This window comes from Oratosquilla oratoria, chromosome 30 (genome assembly GCF_046742065.1).
Source record: "Oratosquilla oratoria isolate Oo_2021 chromosome 30, ASM4674206v1, whole genome shotgun sequence".
NCBI lineage: Eukaryota > Metazoa > Arthropoda > Malacostraca > Stomatopoda > Squillidae > Oratosquilla > Oratosquilla oratoria.
The window spans coordinates 16,486,331-16,507,334 of NC_134806.1; the positions used below are offsets into that span (position 1 = coordinate 16,486,331).

The window sequence follows — 21,004 nt, forward strand, 5'->3', positions numbered from 1 at the left end:
TGAGTTTAAAAACAAACTAGACACTGCAAGATACAAAGGCGGGACAACACGAGCATAGCTCCCCTTCCCGCAAAATACAACTAGGTAAATACAACTAGGTAAAATACATACACACACATACATATATACATATATACACATATATATATACATATATACACATATATATATACATATATATATATATATATATATATATATATATATATATATTATATATATATATATATATATTGTGTGTGTGTGTGTATTGCATTTGGTTGATGTTAGGAACACGTTTCCTATTTTCTGTATTTCTCGTAAAGAAAGTTGCCACGTAGTAAATATTGCAGATAATTTCTATTCGTAACATCTAGTGCCAAACTACCAGTGAAGAATAGAAGATCAAGCTTTCAGGGTTTTGTATTTGATTCAGCGTATATGTGTTCTGAATCATATGTATTGCCTATCCCTGGCATAGTATACTCAAAAGTAACAACGTAACGATATTTTTTGTCTGTTTGTTAAGCAGTAATGATATGAACTGTGGGTTCATGAATGACAGATGAAAGTTACTTGAAGTTCCCACTTGATAGAGGATTAGAGCAATGAAGTTTGTACGGTAAAAGAACCATGGTGAACTAAAGCCTCTCCATATGTGCTGAAAAAGACAAGCTGTATGTACACTTAAATGGAACAAGTAATCAAGTTATGATGGAGGTAGTAGCCCGAGTGTTAGGCGGTCCAGTACACTTAGCTGGTGACGTAGTGCATGTGTGTGTAACTTTTACTGCACCTGCCTTAGATCCAGCCCTTAGAGCACAGTCAAACAGGTGAGAAACAAAATATATTTTTTAATTTACAGGATCATGAATAATATTAATAATTTAATGGATTTATCTGTGACTGTGTCTGTGTAGCCTACACAGTCACAGACCTACACAATAGGTTGTGTTGATAAGATTAAAAAAATTACTGTCCCACTGTCATGCAGTGGTAAGTGAGAAACCCATGGCAGGGTAAGCCCTGTCAGTTGTGGAAAACCAGTGTTTCTCAACCAGGGTTCCGCAGAACCCTAAGGTTCCACAAAAGGTTATTGTAATAATGTAATATAGACATCATTCTATCTAACCTATTATTATGAAAAAAATAAAATGAGAAAGATATGGTATATATTTTTGTGTGTGTGTGTGTGTGTGTGTGTATGTGTGTGTGTGTGTGTATGTATGTGTGTGTGTGTGTGTGTGTGTGCAGAGGTTCCTTGAGACATGCAATTGAATTTAAAGGTTATGCAAGGGTTAAAGAAAAAGGTTGAGAAACTCTGGTCTAGGGGGACCGTGTAGGGTAATTGAAATTTTGTTGGAGACAGAAGCAAAACAAATTATTTCTGATAGAAACAAATGACAGAATTATTGAAATCGGCAAACAGTTGTCAATGTCAGCAGTGATCAAAATATCTGAGAAGTCAGGGGGTAAAATTGCAGAGCTTATTTGGAGCATTGTCTGTTACAGTACAGTACTTGTAATATTTAAACTGACAAAAGATTTGTAAAGTTTTTTCATACTCTTCCATAATATTGTTTGCTGTATGGCAGTCACAGAAGTGCTTACATGCAAGAACTTTTAAGTTGGTATCTGGTATCACAAAAGCAATGAATGTCTACAATGGAGAATGGAGTAAGGCTATTTATATATCTCTGGAGGTGGGGGATGTTGATATATTTTGAAGATGGGCAACAAGGATCTGATTCTTTCTGATGTCCATCTTACAATACCAACACCTGTAGGTGCCCATTGTTAATCTCACTGTGAAGGTGGTCAGACAATAATTGATTAAAACGTTCCTCATCAACCATACTCTGTATGTATACCCACCATATCAATGTCTTTACAAAGGGAGCTCAAGTCTTACAACGATTGTGTACCCCAAAAGATAAGATTCATTTGCTCACATCAACAGTACATCTGTCATTATCATTCACAATTGTAATAAGACATTTGTGCTATAAATGAACTTTTTAGAGAAATTGAATCTGGTAGTGCAAACTGCCACTTCTCTAATAGGTTTGGAAGGCATAGAACATAAGAACATAAGAATAAAGGAGACTGCAAAAGACCATAAGGCCTACACTAGGCAGCTCCGTATCCATCACCACCTGTCATCCCCATCCATAAAGTTGTCTAATCGTTTTTTAAAACAACTGATAGTTTCAGCGCTTACTACATGGTTACTAAGTTTATTCCATTCATCAACCACCCTATTAGTAAACCAATTCTTGCCTATTTCTTTCTTAAATCTAAAATAGTTACCTTTGATATGGGTTACCAGTAAAGTGCAGATTTTGTTCTTTTGTTTTCAGTGATGTTTGTGAAGTGTTAGCATGGGCAAGTGCCCAGATACACTGTCAGTGTTCCATCAATGAGGCCAAAGTGAGACTCCCTGCCCAGAGTCCAAAGGCAGCAGAAGAACAGGCTGTGACAAATGCAGGTTAGTTCAGTAGCACTGAATTTGTGCACAGAGAATTTTCACTAGAATTGTTGTTGTTGTCGTTCCCTAGACTGTCTGTCCGAGCAGTCCCGTCTCCTCAAGGAATGCCACAGCCGAAACTGGGTTTTCCCACAAATCCTTTATAGAGTGTATGTTGTGTTGTTTGCGTGCATGATTGTGTATAATGCAGTCTTCCAATATGTGTTGTATGGTATGAGGTGAAGTGTTACATCCTGGGCAGCTGTTCACAATGCGGTCATCCAGCCTCTTCTGGTAACTTAGAAGTGTTGGGTGGTGGCCACACTGCACTCTGGCCAGGTGGACTCTGTCCTTTTGTGGGAGAGAGGATTCAGAAGGGTGGATATCAGGGGGTCTGGCATGCAGCAGTGTGTTGTCTTTCAGTGTATTAATGGAGGGGTGAGTGATATGATTATGAATATGTTTCCGGAGGCTGGTATTTGGTGGTTGTGGAGGAAGAGAAGAGAGTATCTGTGTGTGATAAAGGTCTCTGGGTATTGTTCATGACAGTTATTTTGAACTTGTTTTACAGACACATCATTTGCTCCATGCCGAGGTGACCGTGGCCATGTGGTTTTGTCCACAAAGCCCAAAATTCTCTTCTGTGATCTTCAGTTACTCCCAGGAGAAAGCCGTTCATGTAGGTTACCTATTTTTCTTGTACAGTATAATGTTGAAATTTGTGCATATACTGTATTGAGGAAATACTTGTTTTCTGAAGATATTGAAAGCTAAACCATTATATTCAACCTCACTCTTGTCAGGGCTATACATATCAGGTAATGGCATGCCTAAGCACACATAATATTGTTTGTAGTTAATTTGTTTTCTGGTAATGTTGCAGTCATGTACAGAGAAACTCTTCCATGTGAAGCTCCTCCTAGCTATCGTGGCCAATTGGTCAAGTATGCCTACAAAATTACTATAGGAACACAGCGGCTAGGTGCACCAATCAAACTGTTACGAGTGCCTCTAAGAGTTGTGGTGCTCCAAGGTGAGAACAGATTTTCTTCCTGGCATTGGTAATGCATCCTCTTCCCTCATATTAATCCTTTCATTGTGTGATGGGTTAATCAATTCTGTTGTTGCTTCAAAACATAATCTTCAATATCTGAAACTGAATTGGTTGTCTGCCAAGATAGTTAACCTACCTGTCTTCACAATCCTCTCACACAATTTAGGTATCCTGCTGATCAAAGATTCTCATCAGTAATTCAGTAGTTTTCTTCTGACTTCTTCCTATATGAATTGATACCATATTAGTCCTCTACCAATCTTGAGAAATTATTTGCTCTGATTAGGCTGTGAATCTTGTCCACCAGATGTTCTCTGCATACCATAAAGCACTTTATCTAGTTTGAGACCCCCATCTGACTACTACTACTATTGTAAGATCTCTTAACTGCTCTTAACAGCTTTCCTCCTATCCCATATATCTGCAATACCTCCCACAGTGTCTTCCTGTCTACTCTGTCATAAGCCTTTTCCAAATCCATAAAGGCTCAAAAAACATCCTTACCTTTTTCTAAGGCTTTCTCACATGTCTGCCTTACCACAAAAATATGATCCACACAACCCCTACCTTTCCCTAAACCCACGCTGCTCCTCACTAATTACTCTCTCTGTTCCTCTCCTAATCCTCTCAATCAAAACCTTCCCATAAGCCTTCCCAGTTACACTCAACAAAGTGATCCTGCTGAAACTACTACACTCACACATGTCCCCATTTCCCTTGTAAAGCAGAACTATACAGGCAATCCTCCAGTCCTTCAGTACTCTACTCTCTTTTAAAAAAACATTAAACAACCTTGCCAGCTAGTCCACCATCACTCTACCTCCCTTTTGTAGACACTGCACAGGGCATCCATCTGACCCAGGTGCCTTACTGTGCTTATTATTTTAATAAATGCTTTCACCTCCTCTTTTCTTATTTCTCCTCCATTTTCCTCATTCATCACTGTCATTTTCTTAGTACTTCCCACTGCAATTACCTCTCCCTCCCTATCCTCCTTCAATTTAGCATACATATATACATATACCAAAGGCTTTCTTCCCCTTACATGGGAGGTAGCCAAAAAACAAAGGCATAGAAACCACTCCCACCCATTCCATCCCCTACATATTCCACTCCCCTCTACCTCTTCCCTCCCTATTATCTTGGCACCTCCTGGATGACAGGTCATCCCTGTTAAAAGTTATGGGGTTATCCATACACAAGAGTGAACTAACACAGTTTATTCTTCTTCAAAGGCACGATGCCTATGACACAGACAAGTTTATGTAAGACAAAAGTTATCAACCTCTCTACACTGTGATTCCGTTATGACTGCTTGTAATGGCATGGCGTCTCCCTTAGCGCGGGAAAAAGCTCTTGGCCCTAGCAACTGCACTTTGTTACATGACATGCAAATAAACACACATCTTACAATAAATCAAATAAAAAATTCCTATTATATATTTTATTGTACATCCAATCAAAAACAACACAAGATGCATAATAACAAATATTCATATTTCAACAATCTCTAATAGTGTCCACTCTTAAAAAGTGGGATTTGACATAGAAAAATATGGAAATTTTATCTTTATTTTAGCACATCACTGCTTTTGTCACAGGATTGCAAAACAAGAAAATATACTTTATGAATAACTTGAATAAGTAATATTCCATGTGATGCAAATGCAAAAGATTATCCATATGTTTCACATCGGTAATAAAATTAAATTTGATGTAGAATATAAGAGCATAATGTTAGTATCAGGGCATTAAAACCTGTCCCTTGTTCTATATTGATAATATATCTGGTAGTTTTATAACTAAAAGTAACAGATAAGTGCATTTACCCAATAGTATCATCACAAAGTTTGGTAGAATCTATATACAATATATAACTTTTGATTAAGTACAGTACAACATACTTATTTGTACTTCAATTTACTTATTATTTTTCAATTTCTTTGGCTCTAAGTACAAGGCTATGTACTTGGACCCAAACCTGTTACTTGTACATACATACATACATTCCAAGGGCTTTTTCTCCTTCCAGGTTTAAGTGATGCATGTTTATATAGTGAAAGTGGCGAGTTGGCTCCATCCAATCCCTTCCTTCAAAATCAGCATAAGGAATCACCAATGGAAACTGCACTACAAATTATACAGGTTTGTCTCTGTGGTTTATAGGTATTTTTTATGTGGGATAGGTCTATGGTAGTATGCTTTAATTAGCCTCCCAGTTATAAGGAGTAAAGGTATTTGGTATATATATATATATTAGATTGCACTAATGTCGTAACACATTGGTAAAATTTAAGCTTAGAACCCACTGTCGGTGGAAAAAGATAAAAAGTGAGATGATTGTTCCTGTATATTTCGACCACTCTCTGTGGTCCTCTTCAGCAGAATGATTACAAAGGTATAGTACTATGTATATATTCTTGTACTATACTTTTGTAATCATTCTGCTGAAGAGGACCACAGAGAGTGGTCGAAATATACAGGAACAATCATTTCACTTTTTATCTATTTCCACCCATAGTGGGTTCTAAGTTTAAATATATATATATATATATATATATATATATATATATATATATATATATATATATATTGATTAAAATCAACTGCGCTAATAGATTTAACTATTTTCAGTTGTATCTTCTTAAGTTTAAGGAAGGACTTCCTATCAACTTCATTCAGCTTATGAACGAAATCATCCATGGTGAATGTGAAAAGAAAGGCGCTGGTGAATGCCGATGGTTTCTATTGGATGTGTAACAGCATGTAAAAAACTGTTGACATGCTGTTACACATCCAATAGAAACCATCGGCATTCACCAGCGCCTTTCTTTTCACATTCACCATGGATGATTTCGTTCATAAGCTGAATGAAGTTGATAGGAAGTCCTTCCTTAAACTTAAGAAGATACATACATATACCAAGGCTTTTTCCCCCTTCCAAGGGAGGTAGCCAAAAAGGGAAAGGCATAAAAACACTCCCACCCATTTCATCCCTAAATACACTCCACACCCCTCCCACCCTTCCTCTCATCTGAGCACCTCCTGGATGACGGGTCATCCCTGCACCCCGCCCACCGCCCTGGGTCAGAAGCAGTGTCGCAAGACACAGTACATCCACAGCAAGGCCGCTTCATTTAATCGGCGACCCCCCCTCTCCGTCCCCCTTTGCATATAAGGAGAGGACGGGGAGAAATCCCTTTGGGCTGCGTCAAAATTTACTCACACATACTACCCCACCCCCACCCCCCCGCCCATTCCTCCTCATGCAGTCACAACATCATCCATATACAACCATTCTCCACTCACCTCTGTCTTCCGTCCTCTCCCTTCCTTCCTCAACAGACATTCCCCTCTTCCCCAAAGCCCCCTTCACCCCATCCATCCACCTCATCCTAGGACGTCCCCTCATGTTCACTCCCTCCACATCTGCCTTCCATACCTCTTTTCCTAGTCTTTCTTCACTCATTCTTTCCATGTGTCCAAACCATCCTAATATTCTTTCATCAACCCTCTCTCCCAAATCCTTTTTCACCCTTGTTCTCCTCCTCACCTCCTCATTTCTCACTCTATCTAGCCTAGTAACCCCCACCATACTTCTCAGACACCTCATCTCAAACACATTCAAACTCCTTCTCTCTTCTTCTCTTATGTTCCACGTTTCTGCCCCATACAGTGCTGTTGGCACAATCACTCCTTCATACAGTCTCCTCTTCGCATCCATTCCCAAATGTCTATTTCTCATTACACTCTTTAAACCACCAAGGCATTTACTCGCTTCTCTCGATCTACATTTTCTACCTCCACCTTCACTCCACCTTCACTCCAACTTAAGAAGATACAACTGAAAATAGTTAAATCTATTAGCGCAGTTGATTTTAATCAAAATTGTCTCCGTGAGAACCTGTGCCCTAGAAATATATATATATATATATATATATATATATATACACACACATATATATATATATATATATATATATATATATATATATATATATATATGTATTATTGTTGTTTTTGTAAATCCTAAGCCAGTACATTGTGATATACATGCATCTCTTGTCTGTTACTAGTTTGACTAATGTTTAATTTTTTGGTAAATTGGGTTTAAAAGTTGTTTTTCTTTTCAGAATATTTCAACACGAAAGAATGTTAGTTACTACAATATAACTAATGCTCAGGGGAAAGTGGTTCGATTCTGTTTGTACAAAACAAGTTTTAGGTTAGGCGAGGACATTGTGGCAACCTTTGATTTTTCTGATGGGGAAGTTCCATGTGTACAGGTAAGACTGCTTTTCAGTTGTGACACAGCCCCAAAATTTTAACCACTTCAGTACAACTCAAATTCTCGCGCACAGCATTGGCTGCCATATGTAATTTGCATCACACTACTCACATTATAAAATATAAAGTCACTGCTGTATTACTCATTCTCTTTTACTCTGAGTAATAATAAACACAGAAAATGTGATCAAACCAGTTCACAGAATCTGGGGGTAACTCATGTACAACTACAAAAAATATATATATAATCAAGACGCTGATGCCAGCATCCTCATGTACCCACTCGCACCTCATGACGCCTACATAGGCGTCATCATACCGAAGTGGGTGATATGTTTGGTTTTGAAATTATGTGGATTACCTTTAGGAGTGAAGGATAAAGTAGAACTAGGAGTCGAGGAGGAATGGGGATGTTTCAAGGAGGTAGTCACAAAGTGTGGAAAGGGGGTGTGTTGAACAAGTAAGTTGGGAGAAAATAGAAGGAAGGAATGTTGGTATCTATTATGGTGAGAGACGAGTGTATTCTTTTAAATTCTTTATTCAGAGCCCTAATGGAAAAAATCTAATATTTCAGTATTCAGTAACACTACAGAGTCTAGAAGAAATAGAAGAAGGTTGTAAACGAAAGCCAAACCAATCACCGACCTTGGTCTCGTACAGCAAGAACCATGAAGTGTGCCTCAACATGGCCAACACCCACATGGTCCTTCCTATCCCACTGTATGTCACCCCTACATTTACCACTAATATGGGTAAGTTACAGCTCTGCCACTAAATATATGAGGCCCCGCATGGAGAAGTGTCCCATGCGACACAATGGCCGGTTTTGAGTTACGCACATATAACACTATTTTGGCCCTTCTACTTCAATCCGAGCATGTTGGAAAGGACAAAACGTGACCTGCAATATGGTCGAAACGCTCCTAAAACAAAGTGGTAAAACCTCACGCTTGCTCGGCCGGCGCAAAATAGTGTTATATGTGCGTAATTCAAAACCAGCCATTGTGTCGCATGGGACACTTCTCCATGCGGGGCCTCATATGAATACAGAACCAACAGTGGGTACCTGAGAGGGTAGGAGAGAGATTAGAGAGAATTGTCTCCCTACTCTATCCTATGACTTTTTACAAAAAGATCTCAACAAAATGTGTAACTGAATTTGAAGCTAAGTTTGATTGATAGAAAAGAAGAGGTTGGGCCATGCAGGAATAGTTCCTTTCCTGTATATTGCAGTTAGACAAATGCTGAACACTACCCAGTCATTCCTGACACTACCAAATCTCCTCACTTCATAAATTATGAGCTGAACCAGTGACCATGGGCAATTTCCTTGGAGTTGCATGTCTCCTGCATGCTGTACCAACTGGATAAAAGGTCTGGTCATTCCCCGCTAAAAGTAGAAGGGACCTGCAGGAGAGCAGCAGTAATGACCACAGGACACGTTGCATTGCTTATTGCAGCAAGCAAGATGCTTACCCATCTGTTGTTGTTGTTCTTGTAATTCCAATGACTGTCTGGCTGAGCAGTCCCGTCCCCCTGAGGAACGCCACAGCTAGAATGGGGTTTTCCTACAAATCCTTTATAGAGTGTATATTATGTTGTTGGCATGCATGACTGTGTATAATGCAGTCTTCCATAATGTGTTGCATAGTATGGGGTGAAGTGTTGCATCCTGGGCAGTTGTCTGCAATGCTGTCATCTGGCCTCTTCTGGTAGCCTAGAAGGGCTGGATGGTGGCTGCATTGTAATCTAGCCAGATGGACTCAGTCCTTTTGGGGAAGAGATGATTCAAAGAGATGGATATTAGGGGATCTGTCATGCAGCAGTCTTTCAGTTTGTTGCTGGAGCAGTGAGTTGATATGATTATAGATACACTTCTGGAAGCTGTTGTCTCGCGGTTGTAAAGGAAGAGAAGAGAGTATTTGTGTGTGGTATAGGTATTTGGGTAGTGTTTTGATGTTTCTTGGCATGTGTGGGTTTTCTGCTATGTAGTATAGTGGGTGTGCTGTGTTTATGGAGGCTGCAGCAAGTGTTTGGGTGCCTCTTGTGTCAAGGTGATCCTTGAATTTGAGAACTTTAGTTTTATGGTTTAAATGGGAAGCTAAAATATAAGAAGATAGTTTGGAGATGGTTCAGGGTGTTCTGTATCTCAAGCAGGCTGTAGTCAAACTCCTCACAGTTAATGTTGCCTGAAGGGGTGACCTTCATTATGAGGTGTCTGATGGATTTAACCACTACTTTGGCATGGCCATTGGACTGCAGATAGTGGGGTGATGTCACCACATGTTTGACCCACCACCACCACTGTATCAAGAACTCATTGAAGGTGTGGCTCGTAAACCAAGGTCCTCTGTTGGTCCTAAGGTGCACAGGGATGCCCAAGTTGTGGAAGTAGCTCCTGAAGTGGCATATTGTAGTGGTAGCAATAGTGTGCCTGCCACTTGGGATGATGATGGGCCAGTCTGACATGGTCAGTGATGATGAGGAATGCCTTCCATGCTACTGAGAAGTGGTTGGCTGACTCAAATGGTCTTGTTGGGTTGTTGTCATTCAAATATTCCTCCTGCTGGCTGGCTGGCAGTAGTCTGATAGGCATCACAGGTACACACGATGTTAATGATGTCACCATCATTTAATGCCTAGCCAGAACACTGTCTGCCAAGCTTGGCAGTCTTGATTCCATGATAAGGATGTTTTTTGGGCTTTTATGGATTTGGAAAAGGCTTATGACAGAGTAGACAGGGGTAAAAGTAAGGTGATGAGATGTACAAGGGGAGAGAGTGGCAGCAGACTGGAAGTGAGTATTAAGGGAGAGAGACTGGAGGAAGTGGATAGTTTTAGATACTTGGGTGCGAATGTGGCAGAAAAGGGAGGAGTGGGGGTGGAGGTAGAATGTAGATTGAGAGAAGTGAGTAAATGTCTTGGTGGATTAAAAAGTGTAATGAGAAATAGACATCTGGGAATGGATTCTAAGAGGAGGTTATATGAAGGAACAATTGTGCTGACAGCACTATATGGGGCAGAAACATGGAACATAAGGGAGGAAGAGAGGAGTTTGAACGTGTTTGAGATGAAATGCCTGAGAAGTATGATAGGGGTTACTAGGCTAGATAGAGTGAGAAATGAGGAGGTGAGGAGGAGAACGGGTGGAAAGGGAGTTGGGAGATAGGGTTGATGAAAGAGTGTTGGAATGGTTTGGACACATGGAAAGAATGAGTGAAGAAAGACTAGTAAAAATGGTGTGGAAGGCAGAGGTGGAAGGAGTGAACATGAGGGGGTGACCTAGGATGAGATGGATGGATGGGGTGAAAGAGGCTTTGGGGAAGAGGGGAATGTCTGTTGAAGGATGGGAAAGGACAGAAGATGAGGGTGAGTGGAGAATGGTTGTGTATGGGTGGTGCTGTGATGCAGGAGGGGGAGTGGGTGTGGGATGGGGATTGTGGGAGTATGTATGAGAAATAAATTGACACAGCCCACAGGGATTTCTCCCCATCATCTCCTTTATATGAGGGGACGGAGAGGGGAGGTCGCCGATTTAATGAAGCGGCCTTGCTGTGGATGTGCTGTGTCTTGCGAAACTGCTTCTGACCCAGGGCAGTGGACAAGATGCAGGGATGACCTGCCATCCACGAGGTGCCAAGATAAGAGGGAGGAAGAGGGTAGAGGGGATGGAATGGGTGGGAGTAGTTTCTATGCCTTTGTTTTTTGGCTACCTCCCTTGTAAGAGGAAAAAGCCTTTGGTATATGTATTGTATATATATTTTTTGTTTTGGCTCTCTCTATCTCTCTCTCTGTCTCTTTCTCTCGCTCTTGCTCTTGCTCTCACTCTTTCTCTCTCTCTCTTTTTCTCTCTTTCTTTTGTACCTCATGTTTCTCTCATCCTACTTTGCAACCAGTAAGTGAATGCTCGTTTCTTCAAGAAAGTATCAAGAAGTAATATTTTATTTTATTTTATTTTTATTATTTAATTTTTATTTCTTTTTTCTGACAGTAAGCAGATTTTAGGTGTAGAGAACTCGTCTTGTCTGGTGAATGGGTAAATTGGCTAACATAGTACTCATGCATGCATGCTATGCAAATACTGCAATAAAAACCCATTACTCAATGTGATTTGCTCTCCTTCCAGTAACTCTGAAGTGGCGACTTCACTTTGAGTTTGTGACAAGTACAAAGGAAATTGAGGGGCCCAAAATGGCAGAAGACTCGTCTCAACACATCGAGTGGCAGGGCCCAGCCACTCTGGATATTGAAACCATGGTGTGGGACTTGCCAATCACCATCTACCCAACAGCTCCAAGTCAGATTGCACAGGCAGTCTGCATTCCTGCTGAGCAAGTATTGGCTTTATAGGTTGGGTTTATGAATACTGTATGGATAAACTTAGTTTCCCATCCTTCTCTTGGTGGATGTAGCAGGTGGGCAATAGACAGGAAAGACTTGGGGAGCTGTGTCCACCTTATACTAACTTGGCAGAAGTCTTCTCTGATATCCAGGAATAGTTTGTTTTTCTTAGGTTTCATTGAATATACACTTAAGAATTCCCTGTTTTTCTCTCCATGATTCCATCTCATTTCACCAAGGAACTTTGTTATCAGAACTACTGCAAAATGTGGTGTACAAGTCAACCTCAAGAATTTTAGTTCAAAGCTGTGAGTTAGGCCTATACCTACCATAGAGGTTGATCCCCAAACATATGTTTGGCTACCAACCCAAAGCTTAGGCCTACCAATAAATGAAGTTAGGCTGCAGTATATGATAACCTGTGCCAAAACTACAGAAAGTCACACCATTTACCTATGCATTAATTTCTGTGTTGATATGCCAAATATGTTCACCAAACACAAGTTTTATTGGGATATATTTGTGGCAGTATGCTGGAGGTACAGTAAATGACGTACAGTGATTGTTAGGAGTGCTTTCCCCTTTGTTTACAACTTTGTGGTGAGGGTTTGAATTTTATACCTGCTCTATAAGTCAACCCTTAGTTTTGGAAAGATTTTTTCTTAGGCTCGAAAACTTGACTTGTACACTGCAATTTATGATAATGGGTTTACTTCAATAATCTCTGCAGGACCAATGAATAGCACCTGGTTGTGGTTGTCCTGTGAGACTCATGTTATTAAGACTCTTCACCCACCACATCTTTATATCCTATCAACATCCTCACCTCTGGAGCTGCTGTGCTGAAAGATTAACCACTTCACTCCGGGCCAAAATCTCGTGGGCAGCATTAGCTGCCAGACGTACGATGTTGCGTCATAATACTCGCATCATAAAAAATAGTCACCGCTTATATCGATCGTTCTCTCTTTCACCCGTGAATTTTGATAACCATAGAAAATGTGATGAAGACAGTTTAGAGAGTATGTCATTACGCAGGGGCAGCTACAATAAATATAATCAAGACGCCGATATGGCAGCCTTGCGTATCCACTTGCTCCTCATGCCGCCTACGTAGGCGACACTGTATGGAAGAGATTAATAGTGCATCTGCCAACTTTGAAAGATTGAAGAGAAAGAGGTGATATGATTACAATATTCAGGTCACTGAAGGGGATAGATTGGAATGATAAAAGAGATTACTTTATTAAAAAATGGGAAACCTTTAAAAGGTCATGGGAGCAATTTAAGAAAGACTACATGTCTTTATATGGGGGGACGGAGAGGGGGGGTTGCCGATTTAATGAAGCGGCCTTGCTGTGGATGTGCTGTGTCCTGCGACACTGCTTCTGACCCAGGGCAGTGGACAGGGTGCAGGGATGACCCGTCATCTAGGAGGTGCTAAGATGGGAGGGAGGGTGGAGGGGTGTGGAGTGTTTTCGGGGATGAAATGGGTGGGAATGTTTTTGTGCCTTGTCCTTTTTGGCTACCCCCCTGGTAAGGGGGAAAAAAGCCTTGGTATATGTATGTATGTATGTACATGTCTAAAGGATAAGAATAAATAGTTTTCCATTTAGGTGCATAAATACTTGGAATAGCTTAACCTCTTCCATACGGTGCTGCCTACGTAGGCGGCATGAGGAGTAAGTGGATACGCAAGGCTGCCATATCGGCATCTTGATTATATTTATTGTAGTTGTCCCTGTGTAACTGACATACTCTCTAAACTGGCTTCATCACATTTTCTATGGTTATCAAAATTCACGGGTGAAAGAGAGAATGATCGATATAAGCGGTGACTATTTTTTATGATGCGAGTATTGTGACACAGCATCGTATGTCTGGCAGCTAATGCTGCCCGTGAGATTTTGGCCCGGAGTGAAGTGGTTAAGAAGTGATGTAGCCTAAGCTCAAAAATACATGATAGATGATAATTGGAAATCAAGGATACAGATTAAGTCGGAACTGTACATGAATTTCAGTCTAGCTATAATAAAGAAAAAAAAAATAGATAATAGGAGACTTGACTCAATGAATATTGCTCCTTTCCTGTATACTACAGTACAAATTGGTAAATAAATACCTTGTAGGAGTTGGCACTCGTCTCCAGATCAACCCTAAGAATGCTTTCTGACTATCTTTCCTCTACTGTTCACCTGAGAAGAGCTGACAAGCAGCAACTGTTCCCCTCTTCCATCTACCAGCATGTACTGTAGAAACAGTCACACACTCATAGAAAAAATATTTTCTGTACACATGTATCAACTTTTTGAACAACCAAAAAAGAGACTTTGTCCAGTCAAAAATCATAAACAAGTTTAAACCGAGTTTGATCAATGGAGAAAAAGAAATAGGACCCTATGAGCATGACTCCTTTAACTTCTATTACTATCTTTTGATATATACCAAAGCCTTCTTCCCTGTATAAAGGGGATAGCCAGTAAGGAGGAAGAAAGTAAATGCAACAGACAAAAATTCAATATGGTTAGTGGACTTGCCTGTTACTGCAAGTTGCCTGAGTCAAAGCATATGTCTGCATTATGTGGTAGCAAAATTAAGCATACATCCACTTGTACACTTTAAACCCACTGTTGGAGAAATAATATCAGAAGTACAGGAAATACGTACATTTCGACTACTATCTGTAGTCCTCTTAAGCATTCTGCTGAAAAGGACTACAGATAGTAGTCGAAATATATGGATTTCCTGTACTTCTGATATTATTTCTCTGATAGTGGGTTTAAAGTGTACATTTACAAATGTGTTATAACATTAGTTTCCCATACACCCACTTCATACACATTAAAACCTATTTAATGCTCCTTCCATCTCAACATTTTATGGATGAAGGGTCATTCATGTCTCCTGCCACTCTGCTTGGGTTAAGGGCAAAGCAGTGAGGTACAACACTTTGTAGTAGGGTCTGACGACTGAAGCTGATTTACTCCATTGGTTCATAAAGAACCCTGTCATCCACTCAAAATAATTCATGTGGCAGATGAGAAGAACATTCCTTCAGGCTTCATCTTACACAATTAAAACTCCTTTTAACCATCCTTCTCATCTCGGCATGCATGAGACTGTCCTTGCTCCCCATCATGCTGCTTGGGTCAAACACAATGCAGTGAGCCACAGCTTTTCCAAAGCAGGGCCTGACAGCCAGAGGTGGTCTTTAACCCACCACATCTTCAAATGGAAAGGTAGCAATATTAGTCTCTGGTGGGGAACAGGGATGACTTTTCACGTTGTGCAAGTTGGGAGGGAAAAAAATGGGTGTTTGGATGGGCGAAGGGTGGGTGTATGCTTTGATGCAGTTCCCCTTTTTAAAAGGGAAAGGCCTTTTGGTATATGTATGTATTAACAAATCTGCCAAGTTAGTGTTAGGGGATTATAGTTCCAGGTCTTGTGTCATCACCAGCCAAACACATGCACTGGGATTATAGTTCCAGGTCTTGTATCATCACCAGCCAAACACATGCACTGGGATGAGAAATGGGAGATCAGAGCTTATTCATTTAGTGTACTGTATTATAATGATATAGGAATAAATAGTGTATTACAGTGTCCCTTAACTTTCATGGAGGTTAGGTAACGGGTATTCTAAATTCCAAAAATCTGTGAGTGATTTATGTCCTTTTTATGTTCATGTATGGAAAACTGGGAATAAGAGTCTATTGGGGAAAATCTCGCTGCTTTTAGTAACAGCAGACAGCACAGAATGGCTATCATTGGTGGAAAGGACTAATTTAGGGACTTGGTGAAAGAATTGTTGAACAACACCTTTAGCAACCCTACAAATTTTAGTAATTGTTACCCAATAGAAACCCACAAAGCCCATACCACAAGAGAGTTAAGGGATGACTGTATTAGTGAGATGTAAGTAATAAATGGCTGGACTAACTTGTACAGGGAGGTCTGAAACCAGCTTTTTTTTATCTTGACTGCTTGAATATTATATTCTTGGTCTATTATTTGTGTGCACTTGCAGCAAAGCCCTGGGGAAAGAGTAACTATAATTACAAAAAGGGCATTCTAAATCAGTTTGATAAATCACTGTTGCAGCTATTTGTATGTACATATGTAACCAGTTCTTGATTGTTAAAGTGTTATTCTATGATCCATCATCCATGAGGAGCTAAGATGAGAAGGAGGAAAGGGTGGTGGATGGGAGTGGGTATACTGTATGCCTTTGACCTCGGCTGCTTCCTTGGTAAAAGGGAAAAAGCTCCTGCTATATAGATAGATAAAGTGTTATTGATTACGACTTACATTTTTCACAATTGCTGGACAGTTGTATACAAACTTATCTCAAGACTACATAATTATTTGAAATGATTAAAAACGTACTTTCTCTGACAGAATTTTTTGCATTTTTCAAAGCACTCAAGATCCATGTGTACTGGTGCTGTAGATCCAATGGACACCACATTGTAAACTGAATAAATGTATTCAAGGGTCAAGTAAAGCTTGGTTGCATGATGTGCCCCTTGAATCTTGGGAAGTTAGGAGTCAAAAATGCTGGTCACTGATTTGACTAGTGGTGTATCTTCCATTAATTTCTCCTCTGGTAAGTCCATTCTTAGTTTTAGTTGGAGAAATGTAAAGTTGGTATGTTGGAGTAGATTTCAGGGAACTGACTTGATCTGGAGCAAGTAGTCATATATGTGAATTAACCCAAGTATATGAATCAGTAAAGGGATTTATTTATTTTTCTATGTTATTTATATTATTTTGATTTTGTTTATTCATTTATTTATTTATTATTATTATTTTTTTTTTTTTTCAAGGAATGGCCTAACCTGATGATTTAGTATGCAAGAATGACTTAACCTGAGTTGATGTGTGTGACTTGAGATTATTTGGATAAAAGAAAATATTTACCATTGAATGAGTATGAAATGATAATATATTTGCTTACTTATAATCCTGTATTCCTTTGTTTAGACATTCCATTATTATTTGTACTCTTAGTGAAATAAATTGTAGATTACTGCGTGCCTCTAGTAAAGATCAGTTGTTGTTATTTATCATCTTTCTGGTAGGCATATTGCAGAATTGTTACAAGCTCTTGAGGTCTATTTTGTACTACTCATCTTTATCTTGCTGCATTGCTTCTGACCCAGGCAGTGGGCAGGGGACAGGGATGACCTTCGATCCACAAGGAGCTAAGGTTGGGGAGGGGAGGGGGAGAGGGTGAAGGGTAGGTGGATGTCTTGGCTAAGCCATCCCCCTTGTTCATGGGAAAGGAGCTTTTGGTGTATGTATGCATTCCCTTTCAAACTGTCTAAAGACTGGGCTCTACTTAAAGGTGTAATACAGTTGAACTTAATAGAGAGATCTTGGGCCGAGTCTGGAGACTGAATGCCAGCCCACCAAGACTGCACCACCTGATGGTGATGAGGGTGTTGGCAGGTTTTCAAAATGGGGCAGCTCCGCTGGCCATGTTACAGGACCACCACAAACAGTTGCCTATCATTGGTCCCTACAAAGATGAACAGGGAGAAATATGGAGTTGAGACAGAAAGAGTAGACAGAGTTGATCAAAGAATGTCAAGTTAGTTGGGTCATATAAAAAAAAAATGAGTGAGGAAAAATAACAGAATGAGTGTGGAAAGCAAAAGGAGGGAATTTAAGAGGAAGACCAAAAATAAGGTGGATGGACAGGGTGAAGGGGGCTTTGGTTGCACGAAGCTTGTCTTTTGAGCTAGAAGGACAAGAGTGTAAACAATAAGAGTGCATGGAAAGTGAATGTAAATGGATGAGGAAATAACATGGTCTGAAGTGATGTTCATCTTATCTGTTCCATATTTGAGGCTCCGCATGGAGAAGTGTCCCATGCGACACAATGGCCGGTTTTGAGTTACGCACATATAACACTATTTTGCGCTGGCCGAACAAACGTGAGGTTTTACCACTTTGTTTTAGGAGTGTTTCGACCATATTGCAGGTCACGTTTTGTCCTTTCCGACATGCTCGGATTGAAGTAGAAGGGCCAAAATAGTGTTATATGTACGTAACTCAAAACCGGTCATTGTGTCGCATGGGACACTTCTCCATGCGGGGCCTCATTTCTCTTAAGCAGGTGATTGGGGGGAATGGGTGGGTGGGGGTCACCACGTAATGAAGCTGTGGGGGTAAACTAGCTCTGGCTATTGGGCCTTGCCATGGAGGTGACGTGTCTTGCTGCATTGCTCCTCACCCCAGCAGTGTGGCAGGGGACAGGGATGATATTTCATCTATGAGGTGCTAAAATGGGAATGACGACAAATTAGTTTTTTGAATGGGTGTGTAGAGTGGGCACATACTTCGACTCAACCACCACTATATAAGGGTGAAAGGGTTTTTTAAGTGTATGTATATTATCTCCCACTGATAAATGAAATTGCCATGCATTGGCTGGAATTGGATCTGAAATGGCCACTTGCATGTTTTCATTGATTGATTGCTTGATCATGACTCAGTTTATTAGCTGGATATCATTGTTGTAAACATCAGTATACCTCTAGGTGGGACTATCAAAATAAGCTGCTGTTCAGGTTTACTGAAATGTAGTGGAAGAGATGAATTTATTCATATAGAGAGAAATTAAAAGTTTTGTGGTGTGGGTAAACAATTTAGAAAGGTCATTGGAATTGAGTGTAACTATTGCCAAAATAGTGTATATAATCTTCAGTCTGTTGAAGTGTTGACATGTTTTACACAGGTTAGATGAATTATGTATTTATGAAAATATGATACAAAAGGATGTCTTCTTATTATTGGTAATTTCATATATATCATTGTTTATGCAGGGACCACTGATGAGTACCTGCATGTGGTGGTTCCTGCAGGATGGATGGCAAAGCCGCCCATTTTCAAAACCCGTCAAGTCCCTCACCTCCTTCAGGAGAAATACAGCTCTTAGGTGCTGACACTTGTTCACAAGACTGGGCCCAAGAGCTCTCTCCACCAACTTCAACTGTACTAGTTACACTTTTTCACACATGGATAGCTGTCAACCAAAAACTGCTCTCCTTTCCCTCTTCCACTCTCAGCCAGTGACATTTAAAGAGCCCCACACAAGTACAACACGAGCAACAGTCCAAAGTTTCTGTTGTAGGAGGGCCTGAGAACCCTTGCCATCCACTGTGGGGCAGCAAGCAGGTTTTCCACTTGGTAAAACTCGTGGTAATGATTAATTGTTTACACAAATATGAAATGAAATGGTTTGTTATTGTAAACATTTCAGTACACGGATCCCTATTACAAATTTTATTCTGACTGATTTATTTGATTTACCTAACTTAGGTGATAAGACTTTTTCACTTTTCAGTTTATCTCATTGGTGTGGTGATGCCCCTTACAGAATTTATTCAGGTTAATGACAGACAATTTTACTCAGCTGAGAGCCATTACTTGTCGGGTCATCCCTGCACCTTGTCCACTGCCCTGAGTCAGAAGGAGTGTCGCAAGACACAGCATATCCACAGCAAGGCCACTTCATTAAATCGGCGACCCCCCCTCTCCGTCCCTCCATTGCATAAAAGGAGAGGACAGGGAGAAATCCCTTCAGGCTGCGTCAAATTTTGCTCTCACATACTACCTCACCCCCCATAAACCCACCCATTCCACCTCATGCAACCACATCATCCATATACAACCATTCTCCATTCACCCGTCTTCTGTCCTCTCCCAAGAGAACATACACACAAAAAACTACACCAGCAGCATACTACTCAAACATCTATAACAGCCTACCTCCTATACTAATCTCTTCAAGAAAGACCACCAATCTCAGTATTCAAACAATTCCCAAACATAAGCTCCGCAGAAAAGTAAACACCCACACCTGATAAAAACTACACTAGTATGCCAGTGTTCAGGACACCATCCAAAATTAATTAAGGCAGTGTTGGTACATACATATACCAAGGCTTTATTTTTTTTTTTTCTACCTCCCTTGTAAGGTGGAAAAAGCCTTGGTATATGTATGTACCAACACCTAGTAAGCCTGGCCACAGATTCATGCTGCCCTGGATGCAACCATCACACACAAGACACAGAACACAACTCGGTGGTGCGGTTGATAGAATCCCTGACTGTCACTATGGTGGTCCGGGTTCGAATCCTGCCCAGGGCTGAAATAATTTCGGTATCGCTGCGCTTCAAGTCGTTACTCCCCTGGGTCAAAAGCAATGCAGCAAAACACAGCACATCCACAGCAAGACTTCATTTAATTGGCAACCCCCCTCTCCATCCCCTCTTGCAGCATAAGAGAAGACAGGGAGAAATCCCTTCAGGCTCTGTCAAAATATCATTCACAACGAGCATAGCTCCCGTCGTGTAAAATACAACTAGGTAGATACATACTCCCTCACCCTCCATCCCCCACCCACTCCCATACATCACATCATCCATACACAACCATTCTCCAGTCACCCTTATCTTCTGTCTTTTCCCTTTTTTCCTCAACAGACATTCCCTTCTTTCCCAGTGTCCCTTTTACCCCATCCACCCATCTCATCCTTGGTTGCCCCCTCATGTTCACTCCCTCCAGCTCTGCCTTCCACACCTCTTTTACTAGTCTTTCTTCACTGATTCTTTCCGTGTGTCCAAACCATCTCAATACTCTCATCAACCCTATCTTCCAACTCCCTTTCCACCCCCACTCTTCTTATTTCTAACTCTATCCAGCCTAGTAACCCCTACCACTTCTCAGGCATTTAATCTTTAACACATTTAAATTCTTCCTCTTTTATGTTCAATGTTTCTGCCCCATGTAGTGCTGTTGGCAGTCACCCTTCCATACACTCACCTCTTAGCATCCATTCCCAAATGTCTATTTCTCATTACACTTT

At 40.5% G+C, this 21,004-nt stretch overlaps 1 protein-coding gene across 3 annotated transcripts; it reads left to right on the forward strand.

Annotated features, from left to right (window-relative positions):
* The first annotated feature begins 337 nt into the window (after positions 1-337).
* Positions 338-19,535, forward strand: LOC143041043 (RAB6A-GEF complex partner protein 2). Of its 3 annotated transcripts, XR_012967789.1 has the most exons (10): positions 338-812; positions 2,340-2,467; positions 3,018-3,125; positions 3,330-3,479; positions 5,533-5,645; positions 7,634-7,786; positions 8,362-8,539; positions 11,914-12,122; positions 16,548-16,734; positions 18,959-19,535. XR_012967789.1 is itself a non-coding variant. In XM_076212651.1 (9 exons), the coding sequence occupies exons 1-9, from the start codon at positions 691-693 to the stop codon at positions 16,599-16,601; spliced, it is 1,215 nt and encodes a 404-aa protein (XP_076068766.1). In that variant the 5' UTR covers positions 338-690; the 3' UTR covers positions 16,602-18,230. The 3 variants fall into 3 exon arrangements, 2 of the variants coding, with proteins under 2 accessions (XP_076068766.1, XP_076068767.1); XM_076212651.1 differs by lacking the exon at positions 18,959-19,535 and having other exon boundaries at positions 16,548-18,230; XM_076212652.1 differs by lacking the exons at positions 7,634-7,786; positions 18,959-19,535 and having other exon boundaries at positions 16,548-18,235.
* The last annotated feature ends 1,469 nt before the right edge of the window (positions 19,536-21,004 follow it).

Bases quoted from the DNA above. Each gene is read 5' to 3' on its own strand.
- LOC143041043 (XM_076212651.1), top strand. From the start codon at position 691: ATGATGGAGGTAGTAGCCCGAGTGTTAGGCGGTCCAGTACACTTAGCT. The intron at 3,480-5,532 runs GTGAGAACAGAT...TTCTCCTTCCAG, and splicing joins AAGAGTTGTGGTGCTCCAAG to GTTTAAGTGATGCATGTTTA. The intron at 12,123-16,547 runs GTATTGGCTTTA...CATTTTTCAAAG, and splicing joins TCTGCATTCCTGCTGAGCAA to CACTCAAGATCCATGTGTAC.